At 34.7% G+C, this 27,685-nt stretch overlaps 1 protein-coding gene across 2 annotated transcripts in view; it reads left to right on the top strand.

Moving 5' to 3' along the window:
• Positions 1 to 27,685, top strand: part of CCSER1 (coiled-coil serine-rich protein 1) — a 1,860,678-nt gene that overhangs the window by 787,077 nt on the left and 1,045,916 nt on the right. The window contains exons 8-9 of one of the 2 annotated variants that reach the window (XM_006894482.1): positions 17,678 to 17,755; positions 24,543 to 24,602. In XM_006894482.1, coding sequence (XP_006894544.1) covers positions 17,678 to 17,755; positions 24,543 to 24,602 — 138 coding nt within the window. Of the gene's footprint in view, positions 1 to 17,677; positions 17,756 to 24,542; positions 24,603 to 27,685 lie in introns of those variants that run through there. The other variant, XM_006894481.1, reaches the window with a different exon arrangement.

The raw sequence follows: 27,685 nt of genomic DNA, 5'->3' as shown, positions 1-27,685 counted from the left end.
TTATTGAAATAATATTTTAAAGATATACTGTATAATAATCAACCTAAAGGAATGGAGTTGAAATCTACTAGCTGCTTTGCTAAGATGAGTAATCTCCTTCTGTGAGATTTACTGTATCTAAAAACTCATTGGGGGGTCAACTATGAGTTTGTTCTGACTCAATGGCAAATAACAAAAGCAACATATGAAATAAACTAGATATAAATACACATAAGCAAAAGTAAATACATATTTTAATTTACATACCTAAATGTATTACATACATCATTACTTGAAGGGTGGATTGATGGCTGAGAGATACTCATTATATATATGCTGGAATCAATTAAGTCTTGCTCTAAATGTCTTATATTTATCTTTAAAAGATGAATAAACAGATAATTAAAGCCACTAAGTAATTTCATTAGTCCCATAAAATCCTCCACAAATTCTCAGCCCTACTGTGGTAGCTGTTTGTACCCTGGAGGCAGAATCAACTCATAGTTCACCCTCTTGCAAGTTTTCAGAGACAGTATATCACATGGTCTTTGCTATCACTTGTTATGCATCAGAGAGTTGGATAGTGACTAAGGAGGATAGAAGGAGAATTGATGTCTTTGAGCTGCAGTGCTGGAGAAGAGTATTGAGAGTACCATGGACTAATAGGAAAACAAACAGATTCATCCTGGAAAGGGTTAAACTGGGCAGCTCCTTGGAGGCAAGGATTCTGAGGCTCCATCTAACATACTTTGGACTTGTTGTAAGGAGGGACTGGTCCTTGGAGAGGGACATCATGCTTGGGAGGGTGGAGGGACAGCACAAGAGGGGAAGGCCCTCTATGAGGTGGATTGATTCAGTGACTGGAGTAATCAGGATGGTTGTATCGGAGACAGTGCGATTGGCACAGGACAGAGCAGAGTTTAGGGCTGTTTTACATAGGGTTGCTATGAGTAGCAAGGCACTCGATGGCACATAACAACAACAACATATCACATGGAAGGATAATGACCATCTTTCTTCCATGGAGCAGCTGGTGGATTCAACCACATGCCTTTGAATTGGCAACACAACTCTTCTGCTAAACCTCCAGAACTCCTTTCTGTCCTGTTTGAAAATTCCCTCAAAAAATAATCTTGAAAATAATTCTACACATTTATTATTTCCCCCTCTCTCTCTACACACACATACTATGCACATGCACATCTCATTCTGTAATTGCCTTAAAGTAAGAACCAACTCTTAGCTGATCTTCAAGTGGGTCCTCAGAGACTACAAATCATAGGAGAAGAGACTGTCTTTCTTGCAGGGCAGCTACAGGATTAAAATTGTGTATCTTTGGGTTTGTTCCACACTCCCCTACAAACACAGAGACACAGACAGACACACACACACACACACACACACACACACACACACACACACACACACACGTAATATGAATATAATTAATATTTATTGCCTTTACTCAAGTGTATATAAGGATACTTGAAGAATAATGCTTTTTATAGCATTCAGGATTTCTTCAGTTTGCCAGTAAGTTTGATATGCGTGTACAATTTATCTGCTATAGTGTGATTCATGACATTTGATGTCTTCTAGCTGATTGTCAACCTGTAATGCTATGCTGACTCTGCAAGTCTTTAGTGATCTTCCTTTTGTCGCCCTTATGCTTGTTTTCCCTGAATGCTGTCATCAGCATATTGATAATGAATGACTGCCTTGAGGATATTTTTGTCACTTCACAGTTTATTATAAAAAAAATTTATGTACATTAAAGTTAATCAATACTATAAAATAAAATGTTCACAAACCTCTAAACTGAATCTCTTTTGGAAAACTGGAATTTTATTCTTAAACAGTAGTGATAAAAATGGACAGGATGTAATATTCTGACCTTTTTCAATATCAAGTAAGGAAAAAAGCCAGAGGAGTTCTTGCTATATTATCAAAATGTCAATCTCTGTAATACAGCTAAGTTTCTCTTTTAATGATTCATGTGTGTGTGTGCATCCACATATAACAGGAACAATTTTCAAGGTTTAAAGAAACTTCTTTAATTGTTATGTTAGTCAACTCTACTCTATCTCTTTTAACTTCTCCCTATAACTGTATTGATTCTCTTATTCCAAAATATTGCAATAAATTCTCTAAACTTTTTGAAGTACAGAAATGATGGTAGTTATAGAACAGAGTTCTGTACAGAAATGATGTTAGTCATAGGACAAGGTTTAGGTCTTTTGTGCAAAACTTACTCTCAGTAGTATTCAACTTGACCCCATTTAAGCATTGCTAAGTGAGACTAGTGCTGTTATTATCTGGAGGAACACTCTTCCACTTTGTACATCACTCTTTGTCAATGCGCAATATGAAGTAACCTGGGTTGCTGTGATGCTGGACCTTGTGCCAATACAGAATGGCTTCCCATTGTGGACAGTGTTTGGTGGAGCTCTCAGTTGTTAAATAGGGTTTACAAACAGGAAACAGGTTTCCTGTAAAACAGGAAGCAGGAGTGGCATCCACTTCCTAAACCACATGCCTCTGGAAATGCTATGAACTTCGTGAAATGACGACAGCATGGAAAGGCATTAAGTCTTTGGATCACAGAGTCGCTATGAGTCGCACTCGACTCGACATCCATCAACAACAAAAACAACATATTTGCAAAGGTTTCTGATGGCACAGTGATTAAAGTTCTTGTTATTAACTAAAAGATTGGTGGGTCAATGCTCTAGGCGCTGTTTGTGAGAAAGATGGGGCAATTGGCATCTGTAAAAGTTACAGTCTGAGGAATCCTATGAGGATGGTGCTCTGTCATCATCACCTCTATGACAATTTTTTGGGGGGTCAGGCCTATATTTAGGGCCCTGGATGGTGAAAATAATGAAAACATTCAACTCCTAACCAAAAGTTTATCCCTTTGAACCCACTGAGAATACCTCAAAAACAAACAAGCATATTGAGTCTCAAAGCCTTGAAATCTCTATAGACTATTTCTTTTCTGTAGACATGTGGTTGCCAAAGTCAGAATTAAATCAATAACAACAATCAAAGAGGAAATATCTATATTTAATATCTATATCTGCCAGTGTATCCTGTGTTTGAAATAGAAAACACATCCTTATTTCTTGTTCCTAAGTACAAAACTGATTTTTTAAAACCTAAGATTTTTATATTCAGGTGGAATAGACTCTTATCATATTTTATTTCCCATGGACTTGTTTTAATTTTATTCAGAGGCTGTTGTGTGAACAGAATGAGGAAACACTGCATAGTTTAAGATTAAGAAAGGTGTGTGTCAAGTTTTCTCTTTTCTCAATACCTGTTCAATCGATATGCTGAGAAAATTATTTGAAGACCTGAACTCTCTGAAGATGAATGTGGCATCAGGCTCAGAGGATGACTCATCAATAACCTGTGATATGCAGATGACACAACCTTGTTTGCTGACGGTGACAAGAACTTGAAGCACTTGTTGCAGAAGAACAAAGAATACAGCCATCAGTGTCAAGAAAACAAAGATTCTTACCACTGGACCAATAAGCAACATCATGATAAATGGGGGGGAAATGAGATTGTCAACAACTTCATCTCATTTGGATCCACAATCAATACACTTGGAACTAGCAGTCAGGAGATCAGGAGACACATTTCATTGGGCAAGTCTGTAGTCAGGGATATCGCCAAATTATTGAGAAGCCACAATGTCAGTTTGAGGACTAAAGTGTGTCTGATTCAGGCCATGTTCTTTTCGATCACTTGCTATGCATCTGAAAGCTGGACAATGAATAAAGTTGACAAAAAAATAATTAATGTATTTAATCTGTGCTGTTGGAAAAGCGAACAAAAGATTCCATGAACTTCCAAAAGAGCAAACAAATATGTCTTTAAGAACTTGTGACTAGAGAGCTCCTTGGAGGCAAAAGTGCTGCTAAGAGAGGCTGTTTCTCAAAGGGAAATGTGTTTGGAAAGGTGAAGGATCACTGAAAGAGAGGAAGACCTTCAACCAAGTGGATTGTCACAGTAGTTGTTGCAACATTTAAGTGTGTCAGAGATTGTGAGGATGGCACCAGATAGGACAGAGTTCAGATCTGTTGTTCATAGGCTACGAATTGTGCTCAACTCAGTGGTGCATAAGAACTACAACAAATTCAGGGCTAGTACAAAATTGTTGTAGCCAATAGCCTGCAAACTATAGCAACCTTTGTACAACAGCTCTGAACCCTGTACTATCCTATGCCAACCTTATTGTCTGACACACCCACCTTCAATACCCTAGTCACTGAATTGGTCCATCTCATCTGAGGTCTTCCTCTACTGCCCTGTCTTTTCACCCTTTCGGGTATGATGTCCTTATCCAAGGATTAGTCTCTTCTGGCCACAAACCCAAAATATGTGAGTTGGAGCTTAAAAATCCTGGACTCCAAGGAGAAACTTAGCTTCACTCTCTTCAAGACAGATCGATTTGTTTTCTTGGTGGTCCATTGTATGTTCAAGATTCTTCTCCAGAAAAACAATTCAAAGGCATCAATTCTTCTTCAGTCATCTTTACTCATTGTCTAGCGCTTTGAAGCACAGCAAGTAATTGTGAAGATCACAGCCTGGATAAGGCACACCTTAGTCTCTAGATCGACATCATTGCTTCTCAGTACTCCGGAGAGGTTCCTGATAGCAGATATTCCCAGTGCAATTCATCTTTGATTTCCTGAGTGCTGGTGCCAAGAGTGTTGACTGTTGAGCTGAGAAATCTGTGTTAACAACCTCAATCTCTTCTCCAACTGCCATGGTGCTGCCAGCTAGCCCAGTGATGAGAATCTCTGTCCTCTTGATGTTGAGCTTCAATCCATATTGAAGACTACAGTCCTTGACATTCTGCAACAAGCACTTCAGGTATTCCTCAGTTTCAGCAAGCAAGGTTGTATCATCTACATAATGTAGATTTTTTTTATGAGTCTTGCTACAATCCTGATGCCACATTGCTCCTTAAAGCCCAGCTTCCCAAATTATTTCTGTTCTACATATAGCTTGAAAACAGTACAAAATAGAAAGAAAATTGAATCAACAAAGTGAAATTATAATCCAATATAATCCAATCCTGATTTAAATGCAGCCATGAGTTTCCAGTAATGCATTCTTTTGTAAATTAAGTGAATTACTGGAGTAACTGTCACAGGTATAAAGGTTCTGGCTTCTCCCAGAAAACTAGATACTGTAAGCTTATGCCTCAGATAGCTGTGGACTGGTCATCCAGTAATGGGCAGTTTATGCTGTTTTCTCTCACTGATTGCCAACCAATTAAAAGGAAGAGAGAAAGAAAGGAAGACGAGAATGACAGGTGGACAAACAAATCAAGTGTTTCACCTGAAAATTGACCACAAAAATAGAGTATTCCTCAAAGTAATCAAGAAAATGTTTATTTTTTTACACAAGGAAGGTGTTCTTGAGCTGGTCTTTGGGACCCAATGTATCAAAAAAAATTCTTCAGGATCCTACTTTCTGTTTGTTTGTGGGTTGTTATTTTTTTTTTTAGATCCTCATCTTTTGACGCATAATCTCATTACTTTTTCATCTGCTATATAAAATTAGGACAAGAATGTACATAGGCTAGACACATATTGTAAAAGTAAATCTTTCTCTACTCATGTAAGTCAACACTCCTCACTTGTTAATATAGCATCAGATTCTTAGAAACTAATTTATTTTTTATCTAGTCTTAAATGACCTTGTTTTCTTTTTCCTGTATTCTTTTTTTTCTCTCTACAGGCATCTGAGCAGTCTAAAATAACCAAAAATCCCTTTAGTTCATGTATTAGTTTCAATCTGCTTCCACTGAAATTAATATGTCCTATAAATGTGGGCAATTTTTGGACCTGTCATGCCACCAAGTCTAACTTCTCCATAGCAATTGCAACTGCAGAATGTCAGGCTCCCCTTCTGCTTCTCTACATCCCTCAAGCATCTCTCATCACTCTACCTCTTTGTAATTCGTAATTGCAGTTACATATAGGTTTTGAGTCCTTGAAGTATGTCTAGTGAAAAAATGGGATGATTCTGAGGACTTGTTGAAATTAAATCTCACTAATGAAATATCTCAAGGTAATTTTACATTAATTATACCTTAAAATTGTATGTGTATCGGAGTTAACTGTGAGTTTTAAGCAGAAGTATTATTATCCAAAATACTTTTTCTTTATACAGCTTCCCTGCTCACCCCAAGGAATGAATCAAAACAGTGGCATTGGCTATAACAACAACAACAACAAAAAAGATGCAATATGTTTGAAAAATTCAGTTAACTCGTATCTTGTAAAGATATTAAACCAAAACAATCTAAGAGATATTCCCAAATCCTAAATTTCATTAGGAAGTCTGCTGTCAGGGACCTTTCCAGAGTACTGAAGAGCAAAGACATCAGTCTGGAGATGAAGGTGCGCCTGCCTGGTCCATGCCATAGTCTTTGCAATTTCTTGTTATGTGTCAAAAGTTGAACAATCAATGACTAGGGATAATAGAAAGAGAATTGATGCCTTTTATTGGTGCTGGAGAAGAGTGTTGAATATACCATGGACTGCTAGTAGAACAAACAAGTTAGTCCTAGAAAGGGTGAAATCAAGCTGCTCCTTAGAGGCCAGGATTCTGAAGCTTCATCTGACATATTTTGGACATGTTGCAAGGTAAGACCAGACCTTGGAGAGGGGCATCATGCTTGGAAGGGTGGAAGGACAGAGCAAGAGAGGAAGACCTTCAATGAGATGGATTGATTCAATGACTGGGGTAATGAATGTAGGTATGTCAGAGTCAAAGTTGGCACAGGATAGAGCAGGATTTAGGGCTATTGTACATGGATTGCTCTGAGTTGCAATTGATTTCAGGGCACATAACAACAACAAATTCTTTGATGTATTTACTAAAATAAGAAATCTGATGCCCTTTTTCTGACTCCTCAGAAATTTGGTGCTATTGAGTTTATTCTGACTCCTTATAGCTTTCCATTGATTTGCAAAGATGTAAATCTTGATGGCAGTTCAATTTGCAACTTTCTCCTGAGGAGCAACTAGTAGATTTTAAACCTCTATCCTTTAATTGTCCTTTAATTAGCAGCCCAATTTATAAGGAAGTGTGCCACCAGGGCTAAATACATACTCTTTCTAAATGTGGTAATTCATATATCTGGTTTATAAGGAGGTGGACTCGGTGGCTAGGTGGTAAGGAACTTCACTGTTTGAGTCCACTGGCTCTTCTGCAGAACAAAGATGAGCAGTCCCCCCTATGTGATTTACTGACTTTGAAAATCCCCTGGAGGGTCAACTATGGGTTGGTTCCGACTGATGTTACCTAACAACAACAAATTATAAAGAAGGAATTTTGGTGGCCTAGTGATAAGGAGTTGAACTGACTTCCCAAAAGCACATGGTTTGAATCTACAAGCTGCTCTGCAAGAAAAATGGGAAATACTTCTGTGAAATTTACTGCCTCTGATAGCCTGCTGGAACAAGTTCCAACTCAAGGGATCATAACAGCAATTCATAAGGAATCTAATTTAAAACCTTCTATTTCTTGTTTCTCTTTATGAGGCCCTAAAAAAATTAGTTCTACCCATCTAAGTGTATTAACTGAATAAAAAGCATTAGAGATATAAAACATATATTTGTTGAAGCCATCATTAGGAGAACTATGCTAGTATTTCTATGTAATATTAAATGCTATTAAAAATTGAACTGCAATAGCAATGTTAGAATTGAACTCTAAAATAAAACATCATTCACTTCTAAGATAAAAGTTTAATTTTTTAAAATATCCACACTATCACACATGAAGTGAAATAGATACAAATATTCTTCACTTTCTAAACAACATACCTCTGTAAACTCTATGAACTTTATAAATATTGATAGTTATAGAAAAGCTTCAGATCTTTTGTTCATAGGGTCGCTATGCGTCTTACTTGACTTGACAGCAGTGAACAACAATAACAACAAAGACAGGATACCTCTTACTATTTCCAATTTACCTTTTTAAATCTTGTAGCTACTTCCTTGGACTGGTAGTTTGAAAATATGGTTTTGGTGGTAGAAATGAGACCTGAGAGTCACAGAATTTTGTAAGACCAGTGACCATTGCATGTACTATTTTTAAGCAAGATAAATGTTGAATATACCCATGAATCTGACCTTATGGAATATATTAAAAAATAAATTAGGCTATGTCTTTGAAAAGAAATTATTGAGACCCTTGACATCATCATTCATAACCGTGTTGGTGCTAAGTGTAGGATAGACCATCAGTTTCTCACAAAAACAAATCTACAAGAGATGTAATATTACTTTGAGTGTATCCAACTTGATTTTAGAAATTATCTTAAAAATAGATTTGAAGCAGTTAACACTAATGACTGGAAATCAATCAAGTTGTAGGGTGAAAATCAAAATAAAACAAAATCGTTTTTAAAAAGGGAAAGGTCCTTAAACAGGATAAAAGAAGGAAAAGGCAAAAGTAGACGTCAGAAATCACATCAAAATCTGCCATTAAAAGTAGACAATATATAACAAAAATAAGGTATATAGCAAAAAAGGCTGAAATCAATGGAATATAAAACACAATTATTGAAACCATTAATAAAACCAGGAGCTAGTTCTTAGAAAGTATTGTGAAGAAGCAAATCATAAGCAAACTTAACAAAAGAAAAGACACCAATAAATTAAAAAAATGTTCTTGTTGTTCTTAGGTGCTGGTGAATTACAGACTATGCATAATAACCCTGTGTACAACAGCCTTGACCCACAATCTATATCCTGTGCTAACCTGATCTTCTCAGATACACCTACCCTCATTACCTCAGTCACTGGATCAATCCTTCTGATTGAGGGTCCTTCACCCTTTCAAGCATTATGTTTCTCTCCAAGGACTGGTCCCTCCTTGCAACATGCTGAAAGTTATGTCAGAACAAACCTCAGAATCCTAGCAGCCTGGTTTCACCCTCTCCAGAATGAACCTATTTGTTTTCCTGGCAGTCCATGGTATATTCAACACTTTTCTCCAGTGCCACATCTGAATGGCATCAATTCTTTTATCATACCTAACCATTGTCAAGCTTTCTGACACATAGCAAGTAATCAGGTGCACCTTAGTCTCCAGACTAAACTGGCAGCAAAATTTCCCATTGCAATTTGTCTTTTTATTTCCTGGCTGCTGGTACCAACAGTGTTAATTGTGGAACCAAGCAAACTAAAGCTGTTAACAATCTCAATCTTTTCACTATCTATCCTGATGCTGCCAATTGGCCTAGTGGTAAGAATATTTGTTTTCTTGATGTGGAGTTTCAATCCATATTGAAGGCTGCAGTCCTTGAACTTCTGCACAAAGTGCTTCAGGTACTCCTCAGTTTCAGCAAGCAGAGTTGTGTCATCTGCATAATGCAGGTTGTTGAAGAATATGTATTAGTGTGTGAGAGAGAACTAGAGAGTTTTTATAGATACCATGGTAGAACATTTTCAATCTCCTCTCCCTCCATCATGATGCTGCATATCAGTCCAGTAGTAAGATTCTTTGTTTTCTTGACATTGAGATGCAATTCTGCAACAAGTGCTTCAATCCCTCCCCACTTTCAGAAGCAAAGTTGTGTCATCTGCATAACACAAGTTATTGATGGAACTCCCTCCAATCCTGATGCCACACTCCTTCTCATAGAGTCTACCTTTTCATATAATTTGCTCAGCATACAGATTGAATAGGTAGAGAGAGAAAATACATCCATGGTGCAATCCCTTCCTAATTCCAGACTATGCACTACTCTCTTGATCTGTTTGCACAACAGCCTCCTGGTCCAGGAACAGGTTTCACGTGAGCACAATCAATTGCTCTGGATTCCCATTCTTCACAATGTCAGCCACACCTTGTTGTAATCCATACAGTCAAATGCCTTTACATAGTCAATAAAGCACAAATAGACATTCATCTGGTATTCCTTCCTTTTAAGCCAGTATCTATCTGACATCAGCAGATGTCAGATGATATCCCTGCTGTCATGGCTACTTCTAAATCTTGCTTGAACTTCTTGCAGCTCCCTATCTATGTACTTTTCCAGGTGTTTTTGAGTGGTCTTCAGCAGTATTTTGCTTTCATGTCATATCAATGATATTGTTCAGTAATTTCTACATTCAGTTGGATCATATTTTTTGGAAATGGGGATGAATATGGATCTCTTCCAATCTGTCAGTCTGTCAACAGCTTCATCTAGCTTATATCCACAATTAAGAACCTTGATACTAGAAGTCAAAAAATAAGGAGACACATTGCACAGCAAAAATCTGTAGTTAGGGACCTCTGCACAAATTATTGAGGAGTAATGATGTTAGTTTGAGGACTAAGGTGCATAGTCTTTCTGATTACTAGTTATGCATCTGAAAGCTGGACAATGAAGAAGGATTACAGGGGAAAAAAATGGCCTTTTGAGTTGTGGTGTTGGGGAAGAGCACTGAACATCCCATGGACGGCCAAGAGAACAACAGATAAGTCTTGGAGAGGCATGTACTCTTCAGATGCAAGAATGATGTGGCTTCACCTCACATACTTTCAACATGTTGCTAGGAGGTGCTATTCCTTGGAGAAGGGCATGATGCTGGGAAGGGTGGATAGTCAACGAAGGAGAGGAAGACCCTCAACCAGGTGGATTGACATGGTGACTGCTGCAATGGGCTCTTATGTGTCAGGAAGTGTGATGATGGCACAGGATTTAACAGGGTTCAGATCTTTTATTCATAGGGTTGCTGTGAGTCATACTCAACTCAATATAAGCTAACAAACAGCAGCAACAAGCTACGGCAGAATAGGGGAAACTTTCTACTAACAAGAAAGAAGAATCAGAGAGTCCAATATTCATCCACTTTTACTAGATATTTCTATATCACTTAGTGTAGGACCTGGATGAGAACAGTAGCAGCAGAAATAGTAACATCAGAGAATCAAACACTAATTTAAGACAGAGATTACCCAGGAGAGCTGCCTCACAGAACCAAACCCAGAGTTGGTTGCCTTTATTTAAATTTATTGAAGCACTGGACAGAGAAGTCATAATTGCATAATTGGCACAATTAAGGCAGATTTTTGACATCAACTTAAAGTCACAAGGCTAAATTGCAAAGGGCCTGCAATGAGGCTTGAAAAGTTGTCCTAAGTGAAGAATTGTTTGCTGTTCACCCTGAATTGTAAACTGTTAACATTCCTAATAAATCCCATAATGGAGCATAATCTGAGTTCAGTTTGGTCACTGCAAAACGTTAGTAGTCTGAGTAGCACAACGAGGGCTCTTGGATGGAATATTGGCTTTAGAATTTGTAGAAGGTGGTGCAGGTTTGTGGTTACACATCTAACTACATTGTGCCATCACATCAAGAATGACTCAGTGATTCTATAAACAACAGACCTGAGCTCTCTTCTATCCTGCACCATTCTAAACCTTCTCAACATATTTGAGCCAATTTCTGAAGTCACTGTGTTAATCCATCTCTTTCACCTACCTTCCAATTTTCCAAGCATAGTGTCCCTCTCCCAGTAATAGCCTCTCCTAGTAGCATACCCAAAGTCTATGAGACAAAACATTGTTGTATTTGGAGCACTCTGGCTGTACCCACACTGTTCACTGACCACAGATAGAGGCATGGCTTGTAGAGGACCAGAACGGTGTTTTTTATCATGGTACAGCAACTATGGAAGGCAGTATGATACTTTCTCAGAAAGTTGGAAATAGAAATATCATTTGATCCAAAAATTTCAGTACTAGGAATAAACCTTGAAGACACCAGCTCTGCTACTCAAACAGATATGTGTACACCCATGTTTATGGGTGTGTTATTCAAAATAGCAAAGAGATGGAAGCAATCCAAGTGCCCATCAACAAACGGATGGATAGAAAAACTATGGTATAGTCACACAATAGAATACTAAACAGTGTTGAAAAACAAGGAATTCATGAAATATTATACAACATGGGTGACCGTGGAGGTCATTATGTTGAATGAAATATCTCGGTCACAAAAAAGACAAATACTGCATAATGCCACTGTTATAAAGCAAGTCTGATAAGGGAGTTGATGAGGAAATTAGAATAGAGAGGATAAATAATGAACACTGCATTGGAGCAATTGAAATGAAGGAAAGGACTATTTAAAAGGAATATATGATTAGATATTATTTGTATGACAGCAATATAGAATAAGAGATGCATAGCAAAGTGACTGGGGGGAAAGTTGGGGGGAGGGAAGAAATTATGCAACAATGATTGTTTTGTTTTGTTTTTTTTCCTTTCTTTTAAGTGAACTGTTGGGGGGATGGGAGGAAAATATGCAACAGTGAATGAATGAAAAATCCAACTTTTCTGTAAACTTTAATTAAAATCACAGTGAAAAATATAAGAAAGGTGTTCAGTAAAAGCAAACAAACCTCAAAAACAATGAAGTGACCTTTTGTCTAAGAGCAGACTGATTTTTACCTAAGAGTGATTTAGGAAAATAGTAGTAATTTTTATTTTAATCCTGTCATTGAAGCTGAATGATGGGTGTGTAGGATTCATTTTTGTTACATTTCTTACTTTTTGTTATGTATTAGCAATTTTCCATATAAAAAGAAAATTTTCGTTCTATGTTTACCATTATGTTTGATAGATACAGAAAGTTTATGTACTATATGAGAGAATTGTATTTGATTAATGTTGCATCAGTTTATAATTATACTGATGTTATAATGATCTATTCTCATTAAAGTTGGGTAGAAATTAACAATGCTCTTTCTATAATGTTTTATTTTTATTCTTGGACTCAACCTTGCTCTTAGCATCATTAAACAACTTTAATGATTTTCTTTTTGCTTTTGTTTTATCTAAATATTTCATCATCAACAATTAAGTCCACTCTAAAATGACAAGGAAATTCTTTTTAACCTATTTAATTTGTAGCTTAAGCTTGGCATAGAAGAGTTTATTAATTATCTTTCATTTTATTGAATGACTTTCAATCCTTTTTTTTAAAAGATAAACTTACCTTGAAAAAAAATACCTCTTATTTTTAACTTTTAGATCCATAAAGTATTATTTATATTTCTTTTCACACCTCAAACTTACTATTTTTCAAGTATTTTCCCCTAAAATTGGGTAAGTCAAAGATGCTTTCCCCCAGCAAGCTACATATTCATATAGTAGTTCTGTCATTATAATTTTTGTATATCAGCTAGTAAGCATTCATTCTATGTTGTTACAGATTTTGTAGCTAATTGCTGTATTTTTAAAAGAATTCATCTTCTTGAGGAATTGCACCAAGTTCTGTGTAGGTAATTAGGCATAATTTTTGTGATTATTGAATAGTTTTCTTTCAGCTTGGTTTAATACACAGATTTATATGCATAAAATTTTAAACAATTCAAGTAGAAAAGAACAAATATTAATACTAAGGTAAAATAATTCATGTAGCTTAATGAATGTTAGATTTTAGCATTTTCATAATGCTTTCGTTAATCAAGAGAGGATGTAATAATGATAAATAATATAAATATGCCCTAAAATAAGACAAAAATAGTTGCCAGACCCATCAATTTCTAGTAATATTTAGTTTCCCTTAAACATTCATAGTTCTGCTGATTTTGTCCTGTTTTCGTTTTTATCACACTTTAGTGCTTTCTTAGTGGTATATACTTTTGGGATACATGGAAATCCATACATGTAAATGGACTTTGTAGATTTTTTTATGCTGTTATTAAATAAATGAACTTTTTATTAATGAAATCAAGCTTTAAAATCTTTTAAAAATCCCATATGGGTCACTTTTTAAAATTTGGACCATATTTATTTTGGGATGAGATTCTCAAAAAGCCTAAAGCATAAAATTGATTTTGATTAACTCAGAATTGTGCATGTAACACAAGCTTGTTTGAAGAAGTCCTTATTGATGATGTTAAAAGTCTACAATATAAAAAAAAAGTCTACAATATTCACTATGGATTACTTCTCAGCATAAAAAAAATCCACAAAACTGGGCCAATAAATAACATCTAAGTTAACAGAGAGGATTTAAATTGTCTAGGATTTAATTTAATATGGATCCACGCAAGGAAGCAGCAGCCAAGACACCAAATAAAGTATTGCAAAAGACAAATCTGCTTCTAAGGATCTCTTTAAAGTGTTGAAGAACAGACTAGAGATAGTAAGAGAACTGATGCCTTTGAGTTGTGGTGCTGGAGAATATACCATGGACTGCTAGGAAAACAAACATGTTTGTACAAGAGAGGTTGAGACCAGACTACTCCTTGGAGGCGAGTATTCTTTTCTCTGATCTTCTGGCAGTTTATGGCAGGCTGTTGCTTTTAATGTGCCGTCGAGTTGTTTGCGACGCATAGCGACCCTGTGTACAACAGCCCTAAACCCTGCTCTATCCTGTGCGAATCTCACTGCCTCTGAGACACCCATCCCGATTACCCCAGTCACGGAATCAATCCACCTCATAGAGGGCCTTCTCCTCTTGCGCCGTTCCTCCACCCTCCCAAGCATGATGTCCCTCTCCAAGGACCTGTCCCTCCTTAGATGTCCAAAGTATGTCAGATGAAGCCCCAGAATCCTTGCCTCCAAGGAGTAGCCTGGTTTAACCCTCTCCATGATGAATCTGTTTGTGTTCTTGGCAGTCCATGGTACATTCAATACTCTTCTCCAGCACCACAGCTCAAAGGCGTCAATTCTCCTTCTATCCTCCCTAGTAATTGTCCAACTCTCTGATGAATAACAAGTGATTGCAAAAACCATAGCCTGTATCAGACGCATACTCATTAGGACAGCCAAAAATTGCCCCAAAGAGCTTCCAAGCTTTTGAATCTTTATGGAAGCATTCTATCTTATCTTTCTCTCACAGAATGACTTTTGAATTTTCACCGCCTTTTGTTTAAAAGCTTCATACCTTAAAGACAGAGCCACTTGAGCTCTGTACTAATGCTACCTAATGTTAAAACTTGTATGGTTTTAGAATAATGACCAGAGAACAATTGGACAACACATATAAATATGAAATGGGGTATTTTGTTTTTATCCAATTTTGTATTTTTCTAAAATATTCTCTCATTTCTTTTGGTTTGATTATAAACATGTTTTGTTAATTTTTTATGAGAAGACATAAAAGGGTGTTTTGTTTAAAAGTATTAATATTGTAATTGTGTAAAGAAAAACTTATAATTAAATGTTTTATCATGACATGGATTTATTTATACTGTATTGACCAGAAGTCAAGTAATTTTAAAAACTTAAAAAGGCAGTGCTTTAATTCTCCAGTATTCTTCTGAAAATAGAAAGAATTATAGTGGCTGCTTATACTGGAGAATACTGAAGTAGAAGCCTAGTAAATCTCTTTTGGTTAATTAATTGGTGGTCATGAAAAATAAAGTCCAATATACTTTAGTATTTTTATAAAAATTACTTCCTTCTGGTCCTCGTTCTTATAAAATATAAAATGAAGGCAATCTTTAGATAATCTAATTTACTTAAAATATTTATGACAGCTGTTAACAACACGACCACCAACATAGAGAGCTCTCTGGGCCTGGTGGATAGAAAGTTACGCTACCACCTCAAAGGTCGGTTATTTTAATCTGTGGCCCTCAAGCCTGGTTTTAATTGTTTTATAATCAAACATTCTTCTAAATGATGTAGAACTGGTCTGTCCATCTGCTGTACAGAGGTAACTTGTGGTTGTTGTGATGCAAAACACTGTGACACTGATGTGTCAAATGTGATAATTGTTACCCATGGTGAACAGTGTTTGGTGGAGCTTCCCGATTAAAATAAGCTTGGAAGCAGGAGTTGCATCCACTTCTGAAAAAGCTTGCCTCCAGAAACCCTATGAAATTGGAGAAATGTAGAAAGTTATACGAGTGATCAGGTCTTTTGTTCACAGGGATGGTATGAGTCATCTATGTCTCAACAGCACTTTAACAACAACAACAATTTTAAAATAATATTTGAAAGAATAGTTGGTTTAGATCTCATTCTATCTAGTCTGACTTCTCAAAAGTTACCATTTCAGTCTCATTCGTTAGTATTTTCCTTTTCATCATCTCATCTTTGAAAATTTTGAAGTAAAACTCTGCTGCCAAGTCCATGTCTATTTATAGTTACCCTACAGGACACAGTAGAACTTCCCAGAGAACTCAGTAGGGTTTCTAAACCTATGATTCTTTAAGAAAGAAGACAGCCTCATTTTCCGCCACAGAGCAATTGTGTCCGTATTTCTCCTCAGGATTAGTTAGTGAATTAGAACCACCAGGAGGCAAGACATTGGGGTTAGCAGCTCAGATCCCTGACATTGTGCCATCAAATTTCCCTGAAACATTAAAAGTATGAAAAATATTATATTTTAATAAACAAAAAAAGAGCTCTTAGATGATTATTTTTAGACAGCTCTAATAATTCTGGTAATCTCTGATATAAGAGAGAAAGAAGGGTGGTGGTGAGAATAAAACAAAGGAGGCAAGAAGAGAGAAAAAAAAAGGTTTTATTTGAAATTGTTGGAAATGAGGTTGGTTCTTGGTAACTTACCAGCGCCCTTCTTTGGGAATCACAATTTTTTATCATTAAAAGAATATCTGAGTATTTTATTTAACATTCAAAAGAAAAAAAAACAAATTTAATTCCCCTATTAAGCAGTTCTTGGAAGGAGGAGGAGTGGCATCCACTTCCAAAATAGCTTGCCTCCGGAAACCCTATGAACCTGGAGAGAGGATGAAAGGCACCCAAGCGTTGCGGACTCTCCTTCATAGGGTCACTGCGAGTCGCCTGCGACTCGAAGGCACTTAACAACAACAACAATTAAGCAGTTGCCACAGAATATAGTATATTCATGTGAACTTTTTGGAATTTCCTCAAATTACTCAGACTTTCTAAATTTTTTTTGTTCTCATTGCCAAATGAGTAGTAATGTCAGCAATTCAATATGAGATGTGATCATAGATATACAGCCCTCTCAGCTGTAACAGGCAAAGAATAAACATACTACATAATAATTAAGCACAAGGTTTAATTTTAAGGGATATGTTTAGGAACAACAAAAGAAAACGAACCAGAACTTCAGTCAAATCATGATATTGCTTATTCTGCAACTTACAAGTCAGAACAAATTGAACATTTGACAATCTTCTGTTATTTTCTTTTGGCAAATTGTATTGTTAATGATAAATACTATATGCAATATTACAATATATAATTTGTCGGTGGAGCCCTATCTATATATTTATATGCAATGCTTCCCGTTTTCAAAGAGATATAAAGATATTATTTATAAAGATATACATAATAAAGATAATCATAATGAAAACGCAAATAAATAAGCTATTCAAAGTAAGTAAAACATTAAGATTCCCCAGGAAGGAACCCTTTATGTCCAAGGATGAATTAAAAAATAAGAAACATCCTCTATGCATTGCTTTTTAAACTTATTTAAAATCAAGTAATATTACTAACGTAAACGCTTTTGGCAGTATTTTTTGCTATGAGTATTTTGGATTTTAAATATAATTGCTTTGAAACAAATCACCTTTTTCGAAGTCAACTCTTGCTCCTGTTCTAGAGAAAAGACAGCAAAGTTTGGGCAGTGACAACCTAAAAATTAAAGCTCTGAATATTTAAGCTGATTAGGAATGTTCGAACTATATGTGTTCTGTTGTTTTCATTTTGCAGGAAAAAGTACGGCATTTACAGAAGGCCTTTGCTTCAACAGTAGATAAGTCCACACAGACAGAACTTCTGGGCTATGATGTAAGTAGCTATATAAACCAATTTTTTTTTCTTTATTGGTATTCAGACCTCTACCGCTTATTTACCTCTGCTCCTGCTGTGTCCATGCATTGATTTAATGGGATTTAGTGGTGCACCATTCATCTTTTGCTCTTAAACAATCCCCAAACACCTTCTTGGAACTGAAAAAGATAATTATGGGCACCAACTAGCATACCAATGCCTTATTAATCCTTTTATTTTCCTTTAAAAAAAACCCCAATATATTTAGAACCATCTTTTAAGCTAGTGAATTTCTAGGCATGTGAAGGATTCATGTGAGAATCTTGTATTAATTTATTTTTATAAATTACTAAGTTACTTTACAGCAGTTTGTTATTATTTTTATAATCTCCGTGGACCAAGAAGATGAATTTTACATCCTGACACAGAAGTAAGACAACACAACTTTGCAGAGAAACTTGCATGATCCTAGTTCTTCCTCTTCAGTGTAGTCTACAGAATGCAACTTAAATAAAGTTAAACTTTCTTTCTTTAATATAAGATATATTTTTGAACTGTTAAAATGAGGCTGTAAAGTATGTTTAATATAAGATTGCTTCTAGTAATGCTAGATGATTTTGGAGAGTTCTAATTCAAATATCTAGCTTTTCTCACCCGCAGCTGTGAAATTTGCATTTTGTATAAGTTCATGACTTACAGCTGCTTGTTGATGAAAATATAAAATTGTTCATCTTAAACCGAATATTTTGAAGAACTCTCTTTTCTCTTTAAAAAGGGATATTAATGTTATTTTCTAAGCTTTGTTGTTAAATCGAAACAAAGATTAAATATTTTATAAAGATATATACTAAAAATATATTTATCTGCTCAACCTCTTTCTGTTAATATACATGTAGATGCTATTGTTGAGTTAGCTAAATCTTTGAATGTCATTATGAATTATTTTTTAGATAGTTTTCAATTTTATTTTTAAGAAAAAAATGTGTTCTTTTTAACATTTACCTATTGATTTATTTAAAATACATATTTATTCTATACACCTAAATATTTTTGATTCAATCAGATTACTAAAAGACTTTTGAACACAAACATAATAGATAATCTAATAAGTTTATGTTTCTTATTTTTCTTTTCTTATGGTCAAAGAAGGTTAGCACAATATTTATGTTTTTTAGGCATTGTGTTTTCAGTTGAAAACTGTTTAGTACATAAGATTTTATGTTATTAGGATCTAGAACTAATAGTGTATTTCTACAAAATATAATATATGTATTTTTAAATTTTCAAGTATGAAAGTCCTTATTAGAGTAATAAACTCATCATTTCTGCTAAATGTTATTTAAAATTATCATTATTTTGGCCAACAATTGAGTACTTAACCATGTATTAACTAAGAATAAATGGCTCGAATTTCAGAAAAGTGAAGTCAGTTGTTCACTTCCACATTTTGAAAGCCAATCTTCGCATTAAATGTAGTATACTTTTAAGGCAAAGAAAAAGGAAAAAACAAATTTGGGTTCAGAAGTACTGTTTTCTAAGCATGCAAATAAAAATAAAAAGTAAAGATTTAGACATAGAGAATTCATTTTTAAAATACTGTTTAATTAATCAGTGATTGTTAAATAAGTAATAAATATACCTTTAATTCTTAGTCATCAGTTTAACCTCTATCCCTTCCTCTATCTGCATAGAGTTAGTTTATTGAAAGAGAAAATAGAATAATTTCTTAGGCATCACCTGTGTAATTAAACTAGGCTACAAGAAAGCCCACTGATACTGAGCTGATTCCTATACAGAGTGACCCTACAGATGATATTAGAACTGATTCTTAGGACTCCCAACACTGTGGATCTTTACCAAAGTAAACTGCTGTCTTTTTCCCCTTGTGAAGCAGGTTGGTAGATTTGAACCTCTGAAATTTTGGTTAGCAGGCTTAGCCACGTTGCCCCAGAGTTTTTTCTACAAGGTCAATAAATAGAGTCATATGTATTAGCTGTATTGTCAACAGTATTACAAGGAAAGAAAGAATCTTCTAATTCTATAAACTATGTAAGCAGACGCCTAAACATAATAATGCCAGTAAATATTTTATAATTTATATGATTACAATAGTACATTTTGCTGTTTGGTAATGAATAACCTAAATGCTACAGAGAAGATACTGTATTCTGGCAGTGAGAAGATGAAGGATTTTTAATTACTTGGACGTCTCTGTAGATACCTCACTTTTTCAACTTTATTTTGTTGTTCCACAGAACATTGTTTTCTTGATTTATGGCTGATTGATAAGTGTAAATTTGCCTTTGAATTGGTGCTTAAATTGGACTTACAGTCACCAAATCTCTATGCTTTTAGAGGAAAAATCACGAATTTATTTTGTGGGTTTTTGGTGTGTGTTTTTTAAGCAAAGAAGTTACATCCTTTTATGGACACATGCTTTACACTCTTATATAGTAAGAATTCATCGTTGCTTATAATATATTATTTGAGTTTTGTCATTAAGGTATCCAAAAATATTAATTCAGCATTAAACATGTTTTGTCTAAGTGCCATTTAGTAGTTTTAATTTAGCTATTTTAACTTGACTGTGTTGTGACAACATATATATTCTAAGTATTACATAAGAAAAGCATAAATCAGGTTGATTGTGTGTACCATAATGTGGTTTTTAAATGTATTAACATATTTTAAGTGGGAGGATTTGCCTTATAAGTTTTATTTTTTAATTATGTCCTAAGAAAATAATAATTCCAGTTGTATTATAATTACAGATTTTGAAAAACTTCTTCATGCAGGTACATACATTTATGTACCTCAGAGACTCTTCTTACATTTGACTTTGTTAGTGCTAATGGAACATAAAATGGTGTACAGAGAGGCCTAGTAAATATTTTTAAAAAATCATCATATGACTTGAAGGAATGATGGTTTTTACTGCAATTGTTTTATTAACTAAGAGGTACAGGAGAAGAGTACTGTGTTTTCTGTTTATATAGTATGCCTGGGCCTACCTTGGACATGTTACAAGGGATCAGTCCTTGGAGAAGGACATCATGCTTGGGGAGGTGGAGGTATTGAGAAAGAGAGGAGGACCTTCAATGAGATGAATTGATTCAGTGACTGAGGTAATGGGGGTAGGTGTGTCAGAGACAATAAGATTGGCACAGGATAGAGCATAGTTTAGGGGTGTTGTCCAGAGGGTCACTATGAGTCTCAGGTGACTCAATGGCACATAACAACAACAACAATGCAGTAAGCCCAGCTCCAAGAATTTAATACTTCCTAATAAAGCACTTCCATCTAGCAGATAGTATACTTTATTAAAACATTGCATTTTAACCCAGCTCGTTGCTACCATCTTTTAAAAATTTCAATCTGCCTCTGATCATGCAAAAAATGTGCTCAAGCATTTATTAGTTACGAATATTTTCCGTTGGGTGCTTCATTCATTTTTTTTCACTTATCTGGAGAATTTTTTATTCCTTTTTATAAACAAAGTATCAGGCTTTAAAACTGAGTTCTACATTCCAGCAGGATTTCTTCTGGGCTACAATTTTTTATGTTATCTAAAGAATAATTTTCAGACAAGATATATGATTAAAAACACTTATGGGAACCTAATCTGCTTATTGATACTTATTAATATTTAATGGAGGAGGCATAAGTTATCCAGTGGTAAAGGTCTAAGGGCATCACTATTGAAAATCCAGTTATTTCTTGTTTGAACAAATGACTACGTATCTCTTAGTAGCTGGGTTGTGTTCTACATACTTTGGACTGCATTCATTAACCAAATTATGCCTCTATTATAGAGTTTACATTTGGTGAAGATATACTTATAATAAAGAAGAACTATAATATATAAATAAATCATTTCCTATTTTAGAAAGTACTAAATATGATTTACCGGAGATCTCTTGACCTGGTCTGTATATGTTGAAATTCTACCCTCAATTCTGTGAGTTGCCTCCGGTTCCAATCTGAAAGGGGAACAGCCTTCTCACATTAAGATTTATAGCCACAAAAACTCGATGGAGGTTGTCTGTGAATTTGATCACTTGACAGCAATGGATTTGGACATTTTATTTTTTTTTAAATAAATCCAGTTTGAAAAAAATAAAACAGATAGCCCAAAGAAAGGATAGTTCTGAATGTATAAGGTAGAAGTAAGGTATGTGAAGACAAATTTCAAGTGGGATAATCTGAGCAGGTTTGAGGTTGAGGTGCAAACAAAGATTTGATGGAGGTGAGGTGAAATTTCACCCTTACTCCAGTATCTCTCTCTCTCTCTCTCTCTCTCTCTCTCTCTCTCTCACTCTCACACACACACACACACACAAACACACACACACACCCAGTATCTCTTAGAAATACAATGCTTAAAGGATTCCCAGTCAGAAAAACGTCTCAATTTCTTTTTGTTAATAAGGTTTAAGCAGTGGGGTAATGATTTATATAGAATTTAAGCAGTATGAAAAAATGAATTCTGTATTTTATGAAACATAAGATGATTAAACTGAATGTATACAATAATTAAACCTAGTAGTAGCTAAGGATGCACTTTCCACTCAGGTGGCCTATGTGTATCAGAGTAGAATTGTACCTCATTGGGTCTTTTATAATTGCATATCTTTCAGAATTCCACCACCAGGCCTTTCCACAATATTTGTCATCTCATTTTATCAGTTGATATAAATTCATATAAGTAGATATTTCTTTGAAAGATAATATTTCAATTTAATGCCTAGAAACATTAAAATAATGATACAAATAAATAATGAAATTGTAACTTTTAAACTGAAAAGGTGATAATTATGTCATTGAATATGTATTTCAAGTTTACTTTCCTCTATGATGTCATCCCTACTTATTATTGAGTTAGAAGTCCAAATGGAAGGAAAATCTCTCTTGAGAGCCTTAACTGTTATACAGGTGTTTTTCCATCACAGAGTTTCTCAGGCTCTTATTTTGCACATCCTTTGCCATTTGAGGCTTCTTCCAGGGAAAGAAGTCCTCTAGTCAAAAATGAATTCAAATTCGGGGGATGAGGGGTGGAGTTTGGAGTTGAAGAGAGAGGCCCTAAAATGTTTGAAATAAAAATATAAAATAATATTTCAAATATTTAAAATTTTAAAAAATGTATTTTCATAAGTTATAAACAGCCACAGATCACTAAAGGGGGAAAAAGAAAATTCCAGAAGCAGACTATTCCTTTTGGGGGGCTTAGGTTTACCAATTTTTGACAATTGCTCAATAATGGCTTGCTCTCAAGAAACAAGAGAAAAAAAGTCCATAAATGTTTGGCTTCATACTAAAAAAGTATTAGGAATTTTCAGTATATAGCATTAGAAAATTTTGTAAAAGGGAATCTCATACTACATTAACCTTATGCTTATAAGGTAAGAACACCAGGAAATTATGCTTTTATGTGATGCCATGTTGTAAAGATGGTAACTAGAATCTTAAATTTAGAAATTTGAATTACAACAAAGAAAATTTAAATCTGGTATTTGGAATGGGGTATACTTAAACTGGCAAAGTTCTATGCAAGAAGTGCTTAGTGTATATCATTATTTTGTAACATTGTGTGCTTCAAAGGAACTCTGGTGGTACTGTAGGTTAAACGTTGAGCTGCCAACTGAAAGTGTGTCAATTCATAATCACTACCCACTTGAAGACAGAAAGATTTAGCAGTCTGCTCCTATAAAGAGTTTCAGCTTTGAAAACCCTATAAGGCTACCGTGAGATTTAAATCAGCTTGATAGCAATGAGCATCTATAATACTGTCTCCACAACACATCTGTCTTTTAAAGTTGAGCTTCAATTCTATTCCTTTTACTCTAACCATCCAAAGAAAACTCTGGTAGGGTAAGCCAAAGAGATGGTATTTTTCTGGTGATTGGAATCCACCAAGTAATCCTACAGAGAGAAACATACACCCTTTTGTATGTGGTTTGTACCTCTAAAACCCCGTGGAGAGTCAACCATGCATGAATTGATTTCAAATTAACAGGATGTAGTTTTGTTGTTGAATCATCTAAACTGGTAGAGTTTCCAAGAACTCTCCAGCAGTCAGTAATCAACAGTTCACATATAAAGTACCCTCCTATGATATGGCTCATCTTTTCCTGTATTTATTATATCTTATCAGTAGAGAACTCTAGTAGCTTAGTGGTAAGGAATTGAATTGTCAATTCAAAGGTCCACAGTTTGAATCCAACAGATGCTCCAAGAGAGTAAGAGTCATTTTCCAATAGATTTAACATTTCTCTGTTCAGGTGTCATATTCTACATTTCGATTCTGTACTTCTTTTTAAATAAAGTGCCTGCACAAAATGTAATTTCTCTTTAAAATAGTAAAACTTTTGGAGTATTGTGATCTCCTGTCACTTAAAATTGGAGTAGGGTTTAGAGATTTTAAAATAGTAAAAACTAATCAATTCAAATTAATGCAATTCTATTGGAGCTTTGTGTTTGGACCATGGATGATAACTATTATTTAAAAAATATTGGGGGGAGTAAATTAAGTTTGCTTAAAATAATTATGTAAAATTGTTATTTCTGTGGCTTTGTAAAACTTACAATATTGATTACTAATCTTCCTTCTCTGATAGTAAGTTTCATCAATATGTGTGTTAGAAATTAATATAGATATTTTCTTATTAAAAACATGTAATTAGAACACAGTTATGTTGGTCTTTGTTTTTATATATATGTTTAAATGTTCATATTAAGTAAGATTTCATTTCATTTTATTAATTTGATGGCATGCATTCATTCATTGCTTTCTTTCTTTTTTTTCAAGGCCCTGTGGAATCCTACATGCACTGAAGGTTTATTTAAACCAGTACATATTACAACCTAGGCTAAATGATTATTTGACCTATCGAAAAGGCATTTGCAATAAGTGACAATTTAATAACTGAATAAAAGAATTTTTTCCATTACTTCACATATTAACTATCTCTCAAACTATGTAATACAAATGTTTCCATTCCAAATTTTCACAATTATTTTTCATTGTATACAATTCTATAAAATACTGATAACTGAAGATTTTACCATATTATTTATCCTTTATTCTTATTATATTTTTTAAACACTTCATACTTTTATTTAAGAAAACAGTTATATATGCAGATTTTCTAAAATGTAATATTCCACTTGGCATCACTTATTTCTTTTTGATCACTTTCTTATATCATTTGTCTCTCTGGTAATATTTTTTTTTTACTTTGACCACAAATTAGATGCATATTTGATTTGGTGAGTTTAAAAACAGTCCTTCTGAGTTTCTTCACCATGATGGAACAATCCCAACTGAAGAAAAAAGTATCTGTAACAATTCATGTTCAAAGGTGTAAGCACTATATCTTCAATTGGAGTAACAAATGAAGAGCTGAGTCTAACCACAGAGAGAGAGAAAAAAAACCCACTCCTGTTCCCAAACATTTGAGAAAAGTTTACTAACTTGAGCTAAATGGAGAAGAGAAATTTTGTGATTGTTTCTTAGAGACATCAGTGTACTGAACTTGGTATTGCTCCCAGATTTCTGTGTGTTCTTTTATTGTTCTTTTTTATTATAATAATTTATTTTCATTATCAGATGTATAGGGACACTTCTAAACATTGTAGTTCATGTGAAGTAGAAGTGAAATATATAGTAGTAAAAAATAATGGTGCAATGTGGTAAGTAGATGAGAGGGCAGTGGGATATTTAAAGGAAAGAGGAAAGCAGGATTGACTGAGTTCTCTGGATTTCATACAGAGACAATGGAACAATCCTGGGAATGATTCAAATATTCAGAGATACTTTATAGTTTTTTAAAAATTATTTCAATCATTGTACGACTTGTGATATGAATAATTGAATGCTGAGTTTAAATTATGGTATTAAAAATAAAATCAAAATATATTTATTTACATAACACATTGTATGTGTCCTTGTTGACTTTGTATGATCCTTTTTATTATCCATGACAAAAAGTGATTTTTCATTTTTAGAAATTATCTAAAGTTTATGAATTTTAGCCAATTCTTCTTGTTTTTATCTCATTTTATAAGTAAAGCATTAAATATATATCCTGCAAACATCTTCTCTTTTAATAATACATTGTCTTTTAAAGAGTTTTACAACTTGCCTAGTCAATATTATTTTGGAAGAAGAATAAATAATGAAATAGAACACTTTGACTAGTATTAACAAGTACAATAAATCAATAAAGAATATATACATCCCAATACACACAACCAAATTGAAATGAAAACTGTACTGGAGGAAATAAACAAAAAGATGATACAAAACAAAGGTCAAATAAATAAGTAAAACATTACAAGTCAAGTAGTTATAAGATCAGTTATTGCCATAAATGTGCATTTCTATAACAAAAGGCAGAAAGGGATTTTATTTTTAAAGGACTTGCTGTCTTAGGGAGCTCTTGTGACCTAGTGGTAAGAAACTGTGCTGCAATCCAAGAAGGCACATGCCTCAAATTCACCAGTTACTCATAGGAGAAGGTTGAACAATCTCCTCTTGTGCAATTTATTGCCTCTAAATACCCACTGGGGGGTCTGCTATGACTTAGTTCTGAGTCAGAGGTACACAACAGAAAACAAACACATTTTGTATCAAAGAGAGATTCTTAGATCCAAAGCACACACACACACAAATGTGACAGGAGAGAAAGTTGAAAGTGACAAGATAGAAAAATATTCTGTGCACATAGTAACCAGAGGAGAGTGAAGGAAGCTATATTTATGTCACACAGAAGTTAAACCACCATCTGTTTAAGAGACAAAGGACATCAATTTTCCATGAGAGAATTATAATGCATTTAGCTCCAGCAGAACCCCAGATATATTAAGCAAACACTTACATAAGTAACGGAAACACCAGCAGTCAGGAAATTAAAAGACAAATTACATTGGGGAAGTCTGCTGTCAACAACCTTTCCAATGCACTAAAGAGTAATGATGTCAGTCTAGGGACCAAGGTGTGCTGCTCCAGGCCATCATCTTTGCATTTCATTTCTACACATCAGAGAGCTGGACAATGACTAAGGGTGGCAGAAGAAGAATCAATGCCTTTGAGTTGTGCTGTTAGAGAAGAGTATTGAATATACTATGGACTACCAATAGAACAAACAGGTTTTGGCTCAAACAGGTATAGGAGAGGGTGAAACCAAATTTCTCCCTGGAGGCAAGTACTTTGAAGCTCTGTCTCACATACCTCAGGCACAGAACCAGGAGGGTCCAGTCACTGAAGAAGGACATCATGCTTGGAAGGGTGGAGGGAAAATGCAGGAGAGGAAGACCCTGGATGAGATAGAACGACACAGTAACTGGGGTATTTTGTAACCGGGGATTGATTTGTTGGAGTTAGTGAGACTGGCTCAGAATAGTGCAAGGTTCAAAGCTACTGTACATAGGGTCACTATGAGTCACAGACAACTTGATGTCACGTAATAACAACTGTGTAGATTATTCTTCATTAACACCAAGACACAAAGGCATCAGTTCTTCAGTCATTCTAATTTGTTGTGCAACTTTCAGTTGTATAGGAACTAATTGAATGAAAAGTCCATGGATTGGATTAGACATAATTTAGTCTTAAACTGACATACTTACTCTTTAGCACTTTGGAGAGGTCTTTGGCAACAGATTTTCCGATTACCATATGTGTTTTGATTTATGACTTCCTTTACCAGGTCTTTCATTCCTGTGGTCGCTATGAGGCAGCTACGACTTGACAGCACCTAACAACAACAACCTTTACCAAGGGTGCTGATTGTTGATCCAAGTAAAATGAAATCCTTGATAATTTGACTATTTTCTCTATCTGGATGTTATCTATTTTTCCAATTGTATGATTTTGTTTTCTTTTTTTTTTAAATTTAGGTTGTTTATTTTTCATTTCAATGAACATCTACAGAGATTTTGGGATTCCAT

This window comes from Elephantulus edwardii, unplaced genomic scaffold (genome assembly GCF_000299155.1).
Source record: "Elephantulus edwardii isolate Elephantulus edwardi_28Jun2011 unplaced genomic scaffold, EleEdw1.0 scaffold00144, whole genome shotgun sequence".
Lineage (NCBI taxonomy): Eukaryota > Metazoa > Chordata > Mammalia > Macroscelidea > Macroscelididae > Elephantulus > Elephantulus edwardii.
This window is presented reverse-complemented; position numbering and strand designations above follow the sequence as displayed.